At 39.9% G+C, this 15,963-nt stretch overlaps 1 protein-coding gene and 3 long non-coding RNA genes across 5 annotated transcripts in view; 2 read left to right on the forward strand and 2 right to left on the reverse strand.

Annotated features, from left to right (window-relative positions):
• The window catches only part of LOC146499592 (uncharacterized), a 1,291-nt gene extending 134 nt beyond the window's left edge, over positions 1-1,157 (forward strand). Inside the window, exon 2 of the long non-coding RNA XR_014870197.1 lies at positions 83-1,157. This is a non-coding gene — a long non-coding RNA (uncharacterized LOC146499592). The remainder of the gene's footprint in view (positions 1-82) is intronic.
• LOC146499591 (uncharacterized) overlaps positions 1-8,871 on the forward strand; it is a 16,257-nt gene extending 7,386 nt beyond the window's left edge. Inside the window, exon 2 of the long non-coding RNA XR_014870198.1 lies at positions 8,802-8,871. This is a non-coding gene — a long non-coding RNA (uncharacterized LOC146499591). The remainder of the gene's footprint in view (positions 1-8,801) is intronic.
• On the reverse strand, positions 5,435-8,812 carry LOC146499593 (uncharacterized). The gene is made up of 4 exons (XM_085137953.1): positions 7,656-8,812; positions 7,205-7,282; positions 6,585-6,702; positions 5,435-6,429 (listed from the first exon to the last, which is right to left on the reverse strand). The coding sequence occupies exons 1-4, from the start codon at positions 7,716-7,718 to the stop codon at positions 5,705-5,707; spliced, it is 984 nt and encodes a 327-aa protein (XP_084994079.1). The 5' UTR covers positions 7,719-8,812; the 3' UTR covers positions 5,435-5,704.
• A 527-nt stretch (positions 8,872-9,398) lies between the features above and the next one.
• LOC146499594 (uncharacterized) lies at positions 9,399-13,663 on the reverse strand. Of its 2 annotated transcripts, XR_014870155.1 has the most exons (4): positions 13,136-13,659; positions 11,791-11,933; positions 11,553-11,757; positions 9,399-11,356 (listed from the first exon to the last, which is right to left on the reverse strand). It is a non-coding gene; the product is annotated as an uncharacterized LOC146499594 (long non-coding RNA). The 2 variants fall into 2 exon arrangements; XR_014870154.1 differs by having other exon boundaries at positions 11,553-11,933; positions 13,136-13,663.
• Positions 13,664-15,963: the final 2,300 nt, after the last annotated feature.

Consider the following 15,963-nt stretch of genomic DNA (forward strand, 5'->3'; position numbering starts at 1 on the left):
TAACTGATCACATGGCTGATTACAGTTTCATGCTCATCTCTGCCTGTCCGAACAACTCCATGTTTCCCCTCTCTGTTTTCAGATCAGCTGCACTGACTTCTCATATTCTTCAAGCTGCTGGACCCCCTGCAGCTTGCTTACCAGGAGAAGGTGGGTGTGGAAGATGCCGTTCCTTTTGTGCTGCACATCTGGTGCTGTGAGGATCACGTGTTTTCTATTTCAACAATATCCAACCACTCCTACTGAGAGACAAACTGACCGAGATGGAGTGGACCCAGACCTCTTCTGAAACAGTGACCACCACAGGACACAGTGTGATCTCCTGCCTCTTTCACATTGTACTCTTCAGACTTCAAATACAAATCACAGTCATGGAGAAGGTTCAGATGGGCAAAGAAATGTCATGGTCCATGGTTGATCACGCCTCGTAGTAACTTTAGTGTAAGTTTCTTTCAGTTAATGTTTTTATTCTGTTTAGTTTCTTTCTATTTCCTTAGTCTTTCCTCCGTGCCCATCTGTGTCAAGCTTGTATGTTTAGTTTTCAGTTTTACTTTCTTTGGTCTCATTTACCTCTGTGCATTGTTTCTCAGCTCTGATCACTTCCAGTTCAGTAGTTATTCTTTGTCAGTGTCAGTGTTTTTCTGCCAGTTAGTTTTCTTTCTGTTTTCCTGCTCTTTTGTTACCCTTTGGACAGTTTCTTCGTTTGGGGATCCTCTTTCACAACTCATGACAAGCATTCCCGGACCATCACGCTACAACCACCATGTTTGATTGTTGGTGTAATGTTCCTTTAATGAAACGCTGTGTTAGTTTTATGTAACAGGACTCAAAAGTTCCAAAAAGTTCAACTTTTGTCTCGTCGTTCCACAGGTTATTTTCCGCAAAAGTCTTGGGGATCATCAGGAAGTCTTTTAGCAAATATGAGATCAGCCTCTGTGTTCTTTTTGATGAGAAGTGTCTTCAGCTACCTCTCCTCCTTCAGAATTACAGCATCCACTTCTGGCTGCTTTGTTTGAACATTAAGAGAATTGACACAAAGCCAAAACAAAACTGGGAGCTAGCCAGAAGCTGTACACAAACAGTACCAGAGCTGCAGTGCTGGAGCAAATCTGCCTTTTTTAATAATAAAGTTACTTATGTCCTTTTTTCATATTAAATCTATATGTGACTTTTTCCATCACCAGGATCTCTTCAACCACCAACCCAAGTCTATAGCTCAGTGTTTCAGTCCTTAGCAAGTTTTTAGTTACATTTTTCTTTGCCTCTGCCAGAGGAATCTTAAACAGGTGTTTTGGATGCACATGTCCTTGCACACGATCGTGAAATCGTATAACTAAATATTCCACTCTCGAACTTTATCTGTTTACTTTTAATTTGAGGCCTTACAAAATACTCAACCTGGTTCTTTCAGCTAAATTGCATCAGTTTCAGTGATTGCAGTGCCTTGTTGCAGACAGGGCAATGTTGCATTGATATCATACTGCATCTCTTCTGGGATTTCTTCTTCCAGCCACCGTTCCCATTTTATTTGTTTACATATAAAGTCGAATATTCTCTCGAGTCTATTAAACTACAGTAGACACAACTCTGGGAACTGCCTATGATAAGATAATGCACATGTCTTTATAATAGGATGTATTTTATCCTCATTTGTCTTGTATCTGTATCTGTAAATATCTAAAGAAATCCTGGTTTGTAAGATCATATGTGATTTTCATATCTTGAAAACTCTGCCTTTGACCCTTTCTAGTAAGTGTACACATGGCGGTAATACCTTTTCCCACAAACTGTTTAAAGCTGGCGTCAAACATCCCCGGTTTGAATTCATCTTTATGGGTGATCCATCTTAGAAGTCCAAGTCCTTATCCAAATTACAACTGCTTTACAACTGAGTACCATTTATCTAAAGTAAACATTATTATTAGAGGCCTCAGTCTCACCAGTACTGGCATGGATCTGTTTTTTTAAGGGCTTGAGTATCTTTCCTCAAAGCAACATCAGTAATATAACACTAATCAGAATCAGCATACTTTATTAATCCCTAGGGAAACTATCTAGGTTACAGTTGCTCCTGTACCTTAATATTAACAAAAACAGACTAAACTATTTAACAATACAATATGTTAAGATATAAGGAACAGCACAATATATACAAATCACCAAATAATAAATATCCAGGTTTGACAGAAAGAGTGTGTGCAAAAAGGATGCAACTATTTCAGTGTTTACAGTGTTTAGATGGAGGAGTTTTTAGTAATCTCAGTCTCTCACTGAACGTGCTTCTGTGGCTAGCCAGCATGTCATGGAGTGTGTGGGAGGTATTATCCAACATTGTCTTTATCTTGGACAACATTCGCTTCTCCGACACCACCTTAAGAGAGTCCAGCTCCATACCCAAAACATTACTGGCCTTGCGGATCAGTTTATTGTGTCTGTATAGACATACAGAGTCCTTATCCCAATTACTGTAGAGACATACAGACTCAGACTCAACATACATATACATAATAGACAAGTTGTTGTAGTTGAGCTTGAAAATACTCTTATATTTGGAAGTACCATCCATCCATTTTCTTCCTATTATCCGGGGCGGGGTCATGGGGTTTGCAGCCTAAGCAGAGAAGCCCAAACCTTCCTATCCCCAGCCACCTCCTCTAGCCACCGTCGACCTCTCAGATGCTCCTCATGTAATCTCTCAGAGCGTCTTTGGTCTGCCCCGAGGCCTCTTCCCGGTCAGACATGCCCAGAACATCTCACCCAGGCTCAGAAGTACCATTAGATCTTTATTTTTAGGTAGTTGTAGTATAGTGTGACAGATCCTAGGTCTCTTTCTATCCCATATACATCTAGAAATGAGCTTATCCCATCTATAGAAATTGAATTGGTGTTATATCTGCTGGCACTGATTAAAATAGACATAGTAATAAATAACTAGAAATAAATTAACAAACAAAGAAACAATAGTAGATGTGGCATATATCCAGCTTTATTACAGTTAATTCTAACATTTAATCCCAAAGGGTGGTTAAACCATCGTTCAAAGTCTTTTCTTATGTTGGTATCAATATAGTCATGATTGCTTTGGTATAGTTTTGATAGATTTATTTATTTTTTTAGTTACATTCATTTATTTGAGAGCTTTATCTTCTTTTGATCTGTTAAAGGGCTGGGTACTTGCTAAATATATCTAATATTTGGATCAACTGAGTACAGGGGTAAAGAAATCATAACACTGTCTATGAATGAGCTTATGGTGTGTATTTGATTGTTATCTGTTATTCCAGTTATGAGTTTACTTTGCTGGATCATTTGGGAAAGTTGTTCAATATCCAGAGAAACAGCGTAGGACTGAGACAACAGGCTCATCTAATCCCCTCTCTACTACAAAGCTCTTTATAAAAGATCCTTAGACTTTTATGCTGGCTGTGAGTTTGTTACAGAGAGACCTAATGCACCGAATTGATTTTAATCTTGCCTGCTTTCAAGCATAGAGACACAGGAATATCGACTGAAGATGGTTCGCATCACATTGACACCTACCCCAGCCTTCCAGAAGCCACAGTTATTTCAGGCTGGAGAAATGATCCTCATGAGATGTAATGAATTGGTGAATTATTGGTGCAGAAAAGAAGAACAACAAAAACTCACTGGATGCTTGTTCCTGGACTTCAAGCAGAGCTTGGGTTTAAGAACTTCATAAAGAGGTGCCAGTGAGCAAGTGGCCACATACTACAGAGTAGGGGTGGGGGAAAAAATCGATACTGTGTAGTATCGTGATATTTTGTTTGCTAATAATGTATCGATACAGGGATGTTGATCCTTTTTCTGAGCAAGAATCCTAACATTCCTTCACTGTCCAAATGTGTTTAACTTTTTTTTTTGGCAGCAATAAACATGACAGTTTACTTATTTTAATTTAAGACATGTTTTTATTTTAAGTTTAAAACTTTTTTATTTAATGTAAAATTATATTTTGTTTTAATTTACTTTCAAATTCTTCAGTTGCTGAATAGGCTGCATAGTTTTCATAAATTGCATAGTTCAGAATAGCTATAATTGTACTAGATGGTTGCGTTCAGTTAAGTTGGACTAGACTGTAATACAAACCGTTCAGTTTGTCAACAATAAAACTGAAATGAGAGAAAGACTGAGTGTGAGACTTTGATATTAGAGAAAATTAATATTGATAAAGTTTACCTTTATGTACAGAATCTGAATATCGCAAAATATTTAAAAAAAAAATCGCAATAATATCGTATCATGCGTTAAGTATTGTGATAATATCGTATCGTGGGATGTATGGTGATTCCCACCTCTACTACAGAGCTGGCCTTTTACTGCAAGCTCACCTCGCCTTCCTGTCTCTCTTTGCTTTCACTATTCAATGAAGGCAAAAGTGCCCCCCAAAATAATATAAAAGATCATCATCACCCAGCATTTCCCACGAGGGAGCCTACGGTCAGTAATAAAGCTCAATCAAAGCGAATCTTCTGTCTTCATATAGTTTCTAAAACTGACTGCAGACAGAATCTTGGGACTGATAAAGCACTACATGTCTGACATAGAGTGGACAAAAAGGACCTGTATTGTGCATAATCTATTATTTAGGATGACCGCCCAAATGAACGTGTTTTATGATGAAGAGTTGTGTATTTCTGAAATTTTAGAAAGTAATATTTTACTTGTGTTGGAACATCATGTTGTATTTAAAGAAATTGCCTTTTGGAAATAAAGTTCTATCAACCAATCCTCAGTGGAAACTAAGTCTTAAAAATACACTATTGTTCAGGATGAGAGTTGTATGGAGGTGTATCTGAATCCTTGTTTCAAACAAATGTGTTGATGAATAGTAGATAAGCTTCAGTTAATATCCTGGTTAAGCTATAAGAGCTGTCGTCGAGTACACTGTGAAGACTCACATCTGTGGGTGCCTGCTTGACCTTGCTTGGTTAAGCAAGCACCCACAGATGCAGAGACCAGGCTTTGAACCGGCCCCAAATCCATTTTCTGCGTGTGTTCCCCTGGTCTGTGTCTCGGCTTACCAGCATTCTCTCCACTGTCCTATCAAAATAAAGACTAAAAAGCTCAAAACACATATTAACATATACATAGACAAGTGATTTTGATGTATCATGTTTAATATGCATTTAAAAATGCATTTCTGTAGTGATTTTTTAATTCTTTTGTTTTTCCATCTACTGCATCATAATCTGCATTAAATGATGCTCGCTGACTTGTTACTGTGGACGGGATGGAAACTTTTAATGCAGAAAACAACAGACTAGGCATCACAACAGAGGCTGGTAAAAAAACATTAGGAAACTAAGCTTTCTTTAATTCCATTAGTTCCATAAAAATGCAAATATTACATCTTTCTAGTGCATTTATCAAGTGACGACCATTCTCACAGCACCAACAGCTCATATATAAGTGTTTGGGTGACAGGACAGTCTAACTCAAAATTCATTATGTCCATGAATTAGGACATGGACACCTTAATTTGGGTCATCCAGAACACCTGTTTACAGTAACGTGCAATATTAGCACACAAATTCAACACAGGGCAGCACAGGAAAAATCCACATTTGAATGCACTATATGTCCAAATGCAAATTATTATTTTTAGCATCAAAACTTGTCCTGACACTCAAATGAACCATATCTATAGCAAACTGCGTCTCCAAAAGCTCCCACAGCCACTTTGCTAGATGTTCTTGTGGACTTTGAGATGTATTTTCAGGTTGGATTTCTGAGCAAACGTCTTGTGACATGTTACACAGCTGTGAGGCTTCTCTCCTGTGTGCATAAACATGTGTTTTTTCAGTCCTGTACAACTACTGAACATTTTGTCGCATTGTGAGCCAGGGTCGGGCCTCTCTCCCGTGTGGGACCGCCGATGTTGCATCAGGCTGCACATGGTAGCGAAGCGTTTTTTGCAGAATTCACAGGAATATGATCTACCACATGTGCTGCACAGCTTTGGCCTGTCTTGCCTGTCCATCCTGAGGTGGATGGTGAGCGGATAACTCTGTGTGAATTTTATGTGTACGGATACTCGCCTGTGTGAATGCGCATGTGAGACTTCAAGACCGAGTTCGTCAGGAACCTTTAATCGCAGTGCGGACAGGAGATGTGGCCTCTTTCCACTGTGACACAGAAGATGAACTTTATGTGAGGAGTGGCTATGAAATCTTTTATCACAAAGATGGCAAGCAATGGGCGTGACTCCAGGATTGGTGTGAATAGGAACATGACAATTAAGGTCTTTATGCTGCCTATAGGCCTTGTTGCAATAAGGACATTTCAATGGCTTAACTGAAGAGTGAGTCAAATGCTGGTATTTCAGTCTGGCAAACTTCTCGATTCCCACTGAAGTTTGCTGTGACGTGAGCACGGAGAGGATAGTGTTTGATGTGAAGGTGAAGTTGCCTGAGGAAAAAAAAAGTTGATTTTAATGAAAAGGTGAAAGTTCATGCATAGACTGTTGACATTATGCTAAAGGGGACCTGTTATTCCCATTTCCAGCTCCATGTTTTTATTCATAGATTATACTAACCAAACACTAAGTATAAAAAGATACTTACTTTTGGATAACTTCTGCTGCTGCTTTTGATACTGCAAAAGTTGCTTCAGATCCTCTAGATTAGGGACAAACTTCTCAGGCTTGTAGTCCAGAGGATCTAACACAAACCTGGAAGACACCTGGAAAGGAAATGGACTTCCTTAAATCTCACACCCCCCTTTTCTTCTTCCAAGACCACTATTTAATTTGTGGATCTATATTTATTAGTGGACATGCTGGTAGAAGGAATGAAAATGTAGTAAAATTTATTGATTGTGAATAAAACAAACTTTTAAAATTCTGCCATTTGAATTTAATTTAAAATAACTGAACAGCGTTTGCCAATCACGGAATTAAAGTTCACCTCTTTTCCTCACCCCGCAGCATACCTGAGACACTTCACTGGGCACAACTCTTCCGGTTGATAGAAGAAATCCCAATGACTGATCTCAAAGTAGCATTTGAATGAGATCCACCAATGGTGACTTTGAAATCTCCACCTCTTCATCTTGTTACTCTCACAAAGCCAAAAGGTATATTTACATACAATAAACAGTAATATCAGCATCTAAATTTGACAGCGAAATCACTTTTATAGTGCAAAACATGTCAAACTAAGACGCTTAGTACACTGCATCTTACTTCTGCATCCACGTGGTTTGTTGTATTCTGCTGGAAACTGTCACCATCATTCGTCTTCTTCAGTATTTCAAGAATGAGCTGAAAGACATAAATTAGTACATTTATACTCGAGTCTTTACTTTACCCAATACTGGTGACTCACCGGGCTGCAGCTGAACTATAGTCAAAATTAAATACATACTGGCTTAAAGTGATTAACTGATTGCACTTCCTGAAGTTACCAACATGCTGCTGTAGGTTTGCCTTGAAGGATTAATTTAGAACATTTCAAGGCTAAATAAATGAATTAAATGCATTTGTTTTGTTTGGTCCTTCTTCATTCTGACCAAATGCTGTAAAATGTACCCAAAACAATTATAGATGCTCCTCAAAAATGTAATAGTACTTTTTAAGATATAAAAAGAAAAGCCACAGATGCACACAATGAGTTCTGATAACCACAGTCACTCACCTGGGCCCTCAGTCCAAGGATCAGCTGAGCCTTACGTTTGTAGCCCAGGAGGTCTGGGGTCATCTCTGACACCAGTGAGATGAATTTGGACAGTTTTCATACTCCCCTACTTTTCTCTCCTGAGCAACCTGCCACATACACGCTGACATCAGCCTGAAAGGCGGAACCAAGAGGTTCAGGGAGGACAGGGGAAGACGGAAATCTGACAAACACCACATTATCACCTTACAGCACTATACTGAGAGTTCTGCAATAACGAATACTGCGATTTATCACCTTTTTTTCCAACTGCAAATTATGCCCTCAAAACTAAACTTTGTCAATATCCGTTTTATCCAATAAGATAATGTTTTCTTACTTTAATCATTACGCTGCAAAATGATATGATAAGATAACCTTTATTAGTCCCACACGTGGGAAATTTGTTGGGTTAGGCTGCCGACCTTCGGTCGACGCGCATGGCCTTGAACGAGGAGGGAGAAAGTCACAACACAGTCTTCTTATCTAAGGGAGAATTGTTATTCCCATCAGCTTTTGCCTTGAGCATCCAGCTGGCGCCAGAGGGCCGCATGAGATGAAGATGGTAGCTGTTTTGGTTAGTGCGAACAAACTGCATCCAGTTTTACTGTTGGTCTAATGTCCGTCACTGGTCACCAGGTCTCTCAATTCCTGTTGTTCTTCTTCAAGATGTTATCCATATAGCAGAGCCATGAGCTTCTCCATGATTTTATCCCTATTGCGTTGAAAAACACAGTCCGAGTACTCACAGCCCTGCCCATTGTCTATCATGTTGGCCAACCTTGTGGGATTTTGAACAGCTGTAGCCGCTTCTTGTTCTTTGAAAAGCCAGGTCCGAGCTTCAATCAGCCAGAACTCTGTTATTGTGGTTCCGAATTGGTAGATGTCGTTCAATGTCCTCCATCGAGAGTGTCGCCAGACGCACGACGCAACTGACCATCGAATATCCAGCAGCAAATGTCTCTGAGGGACAATCAGGCTCTCACAAGCCCAGGAGGGTGTCAGTTGCATTAAGGGGCCAGTTGATCAAATTCATAATTCTTCTTTAGGGTTTTAGAGAACAAGTTTGGGAGACTCTCTTAGAATCAGAATCAGAAGGGTTAGAGAATAAGCGAGACTATACAAAAGACATGAGAAGCCAAGCAGGAAAGATAAGGGAGAAGGAGAAAGTGCGACTGCCTCCGTCAAGAGCAAAGAGCATGAGACTGTCAAACATAACCAACACTGTCATAAATTCTTGCCATCCGCAGTTAAATGGAATGAACAGTGATAAATTGTCGACTCAGTGTTGGGTGATTTTTCAGTTCTGACGATTTAATCCAAGTTTGCTCGGCTAACGCTATCCTAGGATATTGGTGCACTTGTGCTCTTTTCACTGTATTTCCACAGTATTCTAATTTATTTAATGAAATATTGATATCTGGTGTCCCTGTATTGATACAATATTGCAAACTAACACACTACGATGGCTGTATTGATACGCCACAAAATTTCACCATGCAGTGGCACAGATTTGTAGAAGCTTCTTCCCACATGTTAAACTATACAAACATGTTCCACTCATGGTGCAAGAGCTCAATTGTTGCCCTTGTTCATTGCAAACAGGCCTCGAAGAAGAATTCAGCCGAGACAGAAATGGTAAGATAAATTCATGAAATAATAACAATACAAATATAATATATATATATATATATATATATATATACACATACATACATACACACACACACACACACACTGGGGCAAAAAAGTATTTAGTCAGCCACCGATTGTGCAAGTTCCCCCACTTAAAATGATGACAGAGGTCAGTAATTTGCACCAGAGGTACACTTCAACTGTGAGAGACAGAATGTGAAAAAAAAAAATCCATGAATTCACATGGTAGGATTTGTAAAGAATTTATTCGTAAATCAGGGTGGAAAATAAGTATTTGGTCAATAACAAAAATACAACTCAATACTTTGTAACATAACCTTTGTTGGCAATAACAGAGGTCAAACGTTTACTATAGGTCTTTACCAGGTTTGCACACACAGTAGCTGGTATTTTGGCCCATTCCTCCATGCAGATCTTCTCAAGAGCAGTGATGTTTTGGGGCTGTCGCCGAGCAACACGGACTTTCAACTCCCGTCACAGATTTTCTATGGGGTTGAGGTCTGGAGACTGGCTAGGCCACTCCAGGACTTTCAAATGCTTCTTACGGAGCCACTCCTTTGTTGCCCGGGCGGTGTGTTTTGGATCATTGTCATGTTGGAAGACCCAGCCTCGTTTCATCTTCAAAGTTCTCACTGATGGAAGGAGGTTTTGGCTCAAAATCTCACGATACTTGGCCCCATTCATTCTGTCCTTAACACGGATCAGTCGTCCTGTCCCCTTGGCAGAAAAACAGCCCCATAGCATGATGTTGTCACCCCCATGCTTCACAGTAGGTATGGTGTTCTTGGGATGCAACTCAGTATTCTTCTTCCTCCAAACACGACGAGTTGAGTTTATACCAAAAAGTTCTACTTTGGTTTCATCTGACCACATGACATTCTCCCAATCCTCTGCTGTATCATCCATGTGCTCTCTGGCAAACTTCAGACGGGCCTGGACATGCACTGGCTTCAGCAGCGGAACACGTTTGGCACTGCGGGATTTGATTCCCTGCCGTTGTAGTGTGTTACTGATGGTGACCTTTGTTACTTTGGTCCCAGCTCTCTGCAGGTCATTCACCAGGTCCCCCTGTGTGGTTCTGGGATCTTTGCTCACCGTTCTCATGATCATTTTGACCCCACGGGATGAGATCTTGCGTGGAGCCCCAGATCGAGGGAGATTATCAGTGGTCTTGTATGTCTTCCATTTTCTGATGATTGCTCCCACAGTTGATTTTTTCACACCAAGCTGCTTGCCTATTGTAGATTCACTCTTTCCTGGTGCAGGTCTACAATTCTTTTCCTGGTGTCCTTCGAAAGCTCTTTGGTCTTGGCCATGGCGGAGTTTGGAGTCTGACTGGTTGAGGCTGTGGACAGGTGTCTTTTATACAGATGATGAGGTCAAACAGGTGCCATTCATACAGGTAATGAGTGGGGGACAGAAAAGCTTCTTACAGAAGACGTTACAGGTCTGTGAGAGCCAGGGATTTTCCTTGTTTGAGGTGACCAAATACTTATTTTCCACCCTGATTTACGAATAAATTCTTTACAAATCCTACCATGTGAATTCATGGATTTTTTTTTCACATTCTGTCTCTCACAGTTGAAGTGTACCTCTGGTGCAAATTACTGACCTCTGTCATCATTTTAAGTGGGGGAACTTGCACAATCGGTGGCTGACTAAATACTTTTTTGCCCCACTGTATATATATATATATATATATATATATATATATATATATCCTTATTTATCAAATTACATGAGCAGAACCAGCAATGTTGAAGCTCATTAATACTACAGTTCAAACAAATGCACCCCTTGGACCTTTGGCCTTCTTAATAATCTTCTTAATCTCCTGGAGATCATTTTGAATAAAATCCTCAGTGGCTGTGGATCAGGATTTTTTTCACGACAGTTATTGATGCTGAGAAGGAGGGATTGAGTGGAGATGGCAACCCCTCTGTAGGCGATGCTGTTGAGCAGTGCGGTGAATCGCTGAGATCAACAGTTTTCTGGAGCAGGGTGACTGTATCGCTGCCTTCCTCTTCCTGCAACAAATAAAAGCTTGTTATGATTTCATGTACATTTGCACATGAGATGTAAAAGAAAATGTTCTTAAACCACCCATCTTTTCAGGTCAGCTATTCATTGAATGCTCGTTCCACCTCCTCATCAATAAGGGTCTCAGTGGAAGGGTGTATGTGTGTTTGCATATTGCTCAACGCTTTGGTACTAATACGGTACCTTCAAAGATAATTGACATTGCCTCTTCTGCAGACTTGGAATTTAACTCCCAGTGGCTCACAAAGTCGGAGAGCCAGCCCATCAAGGAATATATATGGGGAGCAGAAACAAGGTTGCACAGTTTCTTCTCTTCAGCTGCAGCCTTTTCCTCGTCTTCACGAATTTGTCTCTTAAAGATTTTCTCTTTATCCAACAAACACTTTCACTCACTCCCAAATTCTTTGCAATTTCCCTCCACAAATTGCTGTCCTTTTCCATGTCTCTATTATGTGTTAAGGACCCATTGTAAAGACACGCGCAACGTTGCACCTCTTCACATGATCTCATAACGTCTATTTGGATTTTTGCAGGTCGGGTTAAAGACATCCTCTGAATTTCTGCCTATAATGAAGACAAAAGAAAGAAAAAGACATTAAACAAACAACCTAAAGGTTTCTCACATGACATCACATGCACACGTCTCAGGAGCTGTGTGCCATTTTGACACAACCACTCCATTCCCCGACTGCATTTTTTGCTAGCGCACATCTTCTTCACAGGAATCGTGTTTTCAGTTGAACCATACATTGAATTTTAAAAGGTCATTTCTTGGAAATCTTCAAAGCCACCTTCAGTTTCTTTTTGGTTTAGAGATGTGATGTCTTTTCTTAAATTGCAAAAGATAGGCCTTGGCGAAGGGCAAATACAGAGAATTTTATCGTATCTGGGGCCCCTTTGTAAACTATTGCAAGTCATTAAACGCTCTACCAGCTGATTAATATCATATCCCCCCCCCCCCTTTTTTTGTGTGTGTGTTTTGGGGTTTCTTCTTAGGTTTTGTTTTGTTTGTTTGTTTGTTTTTTCAATTTTATTTAAGCGCTTGGGTGTGCCTGTGTGTGTGCGTGTGTGTGTATTATCGTATCTGTTCATGTAAGAAAAACTAAAAAATATGTGAGGGGAACAGATTGTATTGTCATTGTAAACTAATGTACACTTGTCTCTCAATAAAAATATGAAAAAAAGGTCATTTCTTTAGCTTTGGGCACAACTGACCAAATTCCCTTTTCTATCCAGGTTCCTAGAAACAATGATTTTATTTTGGAAAGAATATTTATTATTCCAAAGAGGTCTATTAGGCAATGTAATCTCTTGCAACACAATGCTTATTTCTGTGAGTTAAAAATTATAACAGAATTTTTATTTTTCGCAAATACACAACAATGGCTGTATAAATCACACGTTTCACATCTTAGTGGGTGGGTCGCTGTCAGAAGTCGCTGTGCACGTGCAGTTGCCAGTCACACGCGCTCCTTAAGTGTCTTCTTTACGTTTTTAAGTGCTACAAGCAAAGCACTGTGCTGTATTGCAAGCGATGTACGAATGGTTCTAATTTGCTATGGTGCAAAAGAAATACTCATTTTCTTTGCTTTTCTGACTTTACTACTGGAACGCGCTCACCTTGAGCAATGACACTCCCACCTCGCACATCCGAGGTAAATTGAACGCAGCTTTACTGACGTTTTTAATAATGTTATTAAATTAAACTACGTTTACATAAAAAACACAAAGAAAAAACAAAAACGGGCTTTTGTCGTGTTTCTCACCTCCGTCGTCTTGTATTTAACAAAGCCCACCAGCCATGATAGCGACTCTAACAACAGTGATGTGTTCGAGGAACCGCATTCCACCTTTTTCCTGGCTCGGATAAAACGGTTCCACAAGTTTGTTTGCGATTTCTCGCCACGATAACAAGCGTTAATCCGTTTGTTCTTGTAAAACTCATGATGGTACAGGTTGGGATAAAGGGCAACCTGCTCAGTCAACTACTTGTCAAAGCCATTCAGAGAGGCTGTGTCTGTTTGGTGTGATGGTCCCGTTTGGGAATTTGTTATCACTCGTTCGTCGAGATTTTTCCTCTTTGGGATGAACTCTGGCAGTAGGTTTCTTTTCCGGTTTAACGCGGCGTCTTTTACCAATCAGCGTTCGACCTGGGCATAGCGTCATCCAAGTCGAGCGACTGCAGGGGAGGACGACAGGTAAGTATTAAAATTTTATTAACGCTTTTAATGTCTTTCTTCATTGTTACCGTCGTTCTCTCATTGTTTGTTGGGTTACTTAATTATTTATTCTTTTTTTTTTTTTTTTTTTTTTTTTAATTTTACGGCATTTTTCTCTTTCCACTATATGTTTGTGTATTTGTACATATACATACCATAATTTATTTATATAGCACTTTAAAAAACAACACATGGCCGACCAAAGTGCTGTACAGCAGAAATACAAGAAAATACAAGAATTCTTGTATTATTACAAGCATAATAAATACAATAAATAAATAATAATATTTTTGTCTTAATTCAGGGGCGATTCTAGGTTTCAAACTTTTAGGGGGGGCTCAGCCCCCAGTCATAATGTCATGCATGTAGTAGTTGTATTTAATATTAATCAAATGTGCTGTCTGCAAATGAAATCATCCCTTTTCAAATTTGCAAACCTCTATTCTATTGGACTATTGAATACCTTCTGTCTAAGAATAATTCAGAGTGAATAATCATAGATTTCAATACACCCGTTTTAGGGTGGAGCCTTTTGTTGTCAAACCCAAGGCAAAGGCTCAGTCATTAAAGAAGTCCAAGAACTCCCCAAAAGTTGGGGATTTACTTACCTGGATGATTGAGCATCAAGAAGTTAAAGAACTATTTGTGGCAAAGCACATAATTTCAGTCTCAGTCTTCAGTTAACCACATAGAGGCAGTCCTCCAAATCATCATGCACTTAAAGTAGCTCTATTCAGTATAGACACTGGAAAATCATAGACAAAGGAAACTAGTAATAGAGTTGTTTTATTATGTTTTTAAACTTAAAATACAAATCCTCCTTTTGTTATGTAGTCTCAGCACAGAACATCATGTACGATAATTTCAAGAGTGGAGAATAGATTTGTAGTCCATCACATTAATGTAGTGGCAGTTATCATTTTCAGCCATGTTTAGAATGATATGAACCCTGTAAAATGCTACCATTAGTATCAATATACTCTGTTTATGCTGTGTTTACCAGCATTTTTACAGTGTGCTACTGGAAAGCCCGCAAAACATCCATGAAATACCATGGCTCAGTGTCTGAGTGTCTAAATGAGTCTCAAAGTCCTCCCCAACCCCCCCAGAAATGACCTCTGACAAGAAAACCCAATTCCTGCTATTCAACACTGAAGAAATGTCAACATTCACAAATTCTGCCAAATTGCAAAACACTAATAAAACCTCTGTAACTTTGTGAAAAACAAAAAAGTCCAAAGAGTCGTGCTGACAGATTTGTTTCTTTGTCACAGCAGCTTTTTCTTTATCATGTAGACAAATAGATAAATAGGTAACTGCTTTACGCTTGAGATCAAAGTAGGCTGTATGTGGCTGCCGATGTAAAATGAGTTTGACACCCTTTCTTTACACTGGAACAGTAGGGAATACTGACATTAATGTTCCCTTCCTCCCAGATGGAGTTAAAAAGTCACGTGTCTTTGGGAATGAACAATCTCCTCAGTCTGGAGCAGGAAAATGACATCAGCGTTTCTCTGAAGCTGCTCCTCTGTCTGGAGATGATGCTGTGGAGTGGGTGTAGTGGATTGTCCAGGATTGACAGGAGTCTGCTTAGCACCCATCACGCTGCCACAATTGTCAGTCTATCCAGCTCCATACCAACAACAAAGCTTGCCTTCCTCTGCATTTTTTCCAGATGTGAAACACTTTTTTATGCTTCCGCCCCCAGACCCCACCCGGAGACCCTAAAGTCCACCATTAACTCCTTGCTTTTGCTGCTGTTAAGGTGGAATTGTCTGGATTCACACCATTCAACAAAGTCTGCGATCAGTTTTCTGTACTCCTCGTCCTGTCCACTCCTGATAAAGCCCACGACTGCAGTAGTGTCAGTGACCTTCTGCTCGTGACAGCACTCCGAGTTGTATATGAAGTCTGATTTGTACAGGGGTGAGCAGGAACAGAGAAAGCACAGTCCCCTGCGGCACTCCCACGTTACTGACCATAGTCACCCACCCATACTGAGGTCTGCCCACAGCGAAAAGCAAACAACAGTTTGAAAGCAAACAACTATTCGTAATCACTGATAAATTAGGTTTTTCGTGTCTGGCATTTATGTTTTGGGGTTTGGTATCCAAACCTTTCAGTACCACTGCTGAGGTTTAGCTAGGTTTGGCAGTTTATGCATTATTACAACTGGAAATATAAATGTAAAGACTGACAGCAGACAAGATGAATCTGCACCATCAAACTCTCAGGTGTGGGACTGTGGGCTGTCGCCTCTGACTTCCTCTACCGGAGAAGAAGCTGATGCAATTTAAAGTGCCAAGTCATCCAAATTATCCAAGCTGACTGGATACTGGAGGTTTCTTATATTTCCATTTTCCCCTGGGCAGCTC

Source organism: Neolamprologus multifasciatus, chromosome 17 (assembly GCF_963576455.1).
Source record: "Neolamprologus multifasciatus chromosome 17, fNeoMul1.2, whole genome shotgun sequence".
In the NCBI taxonomy this organism is placed as follows: domain Eukaryota; kingdom Metazoa; phylum Chordata; class Actinopteri; order Cichliformes; family Cichlidae; genus Neolamprologus; species Neolamprologus multifasciatus.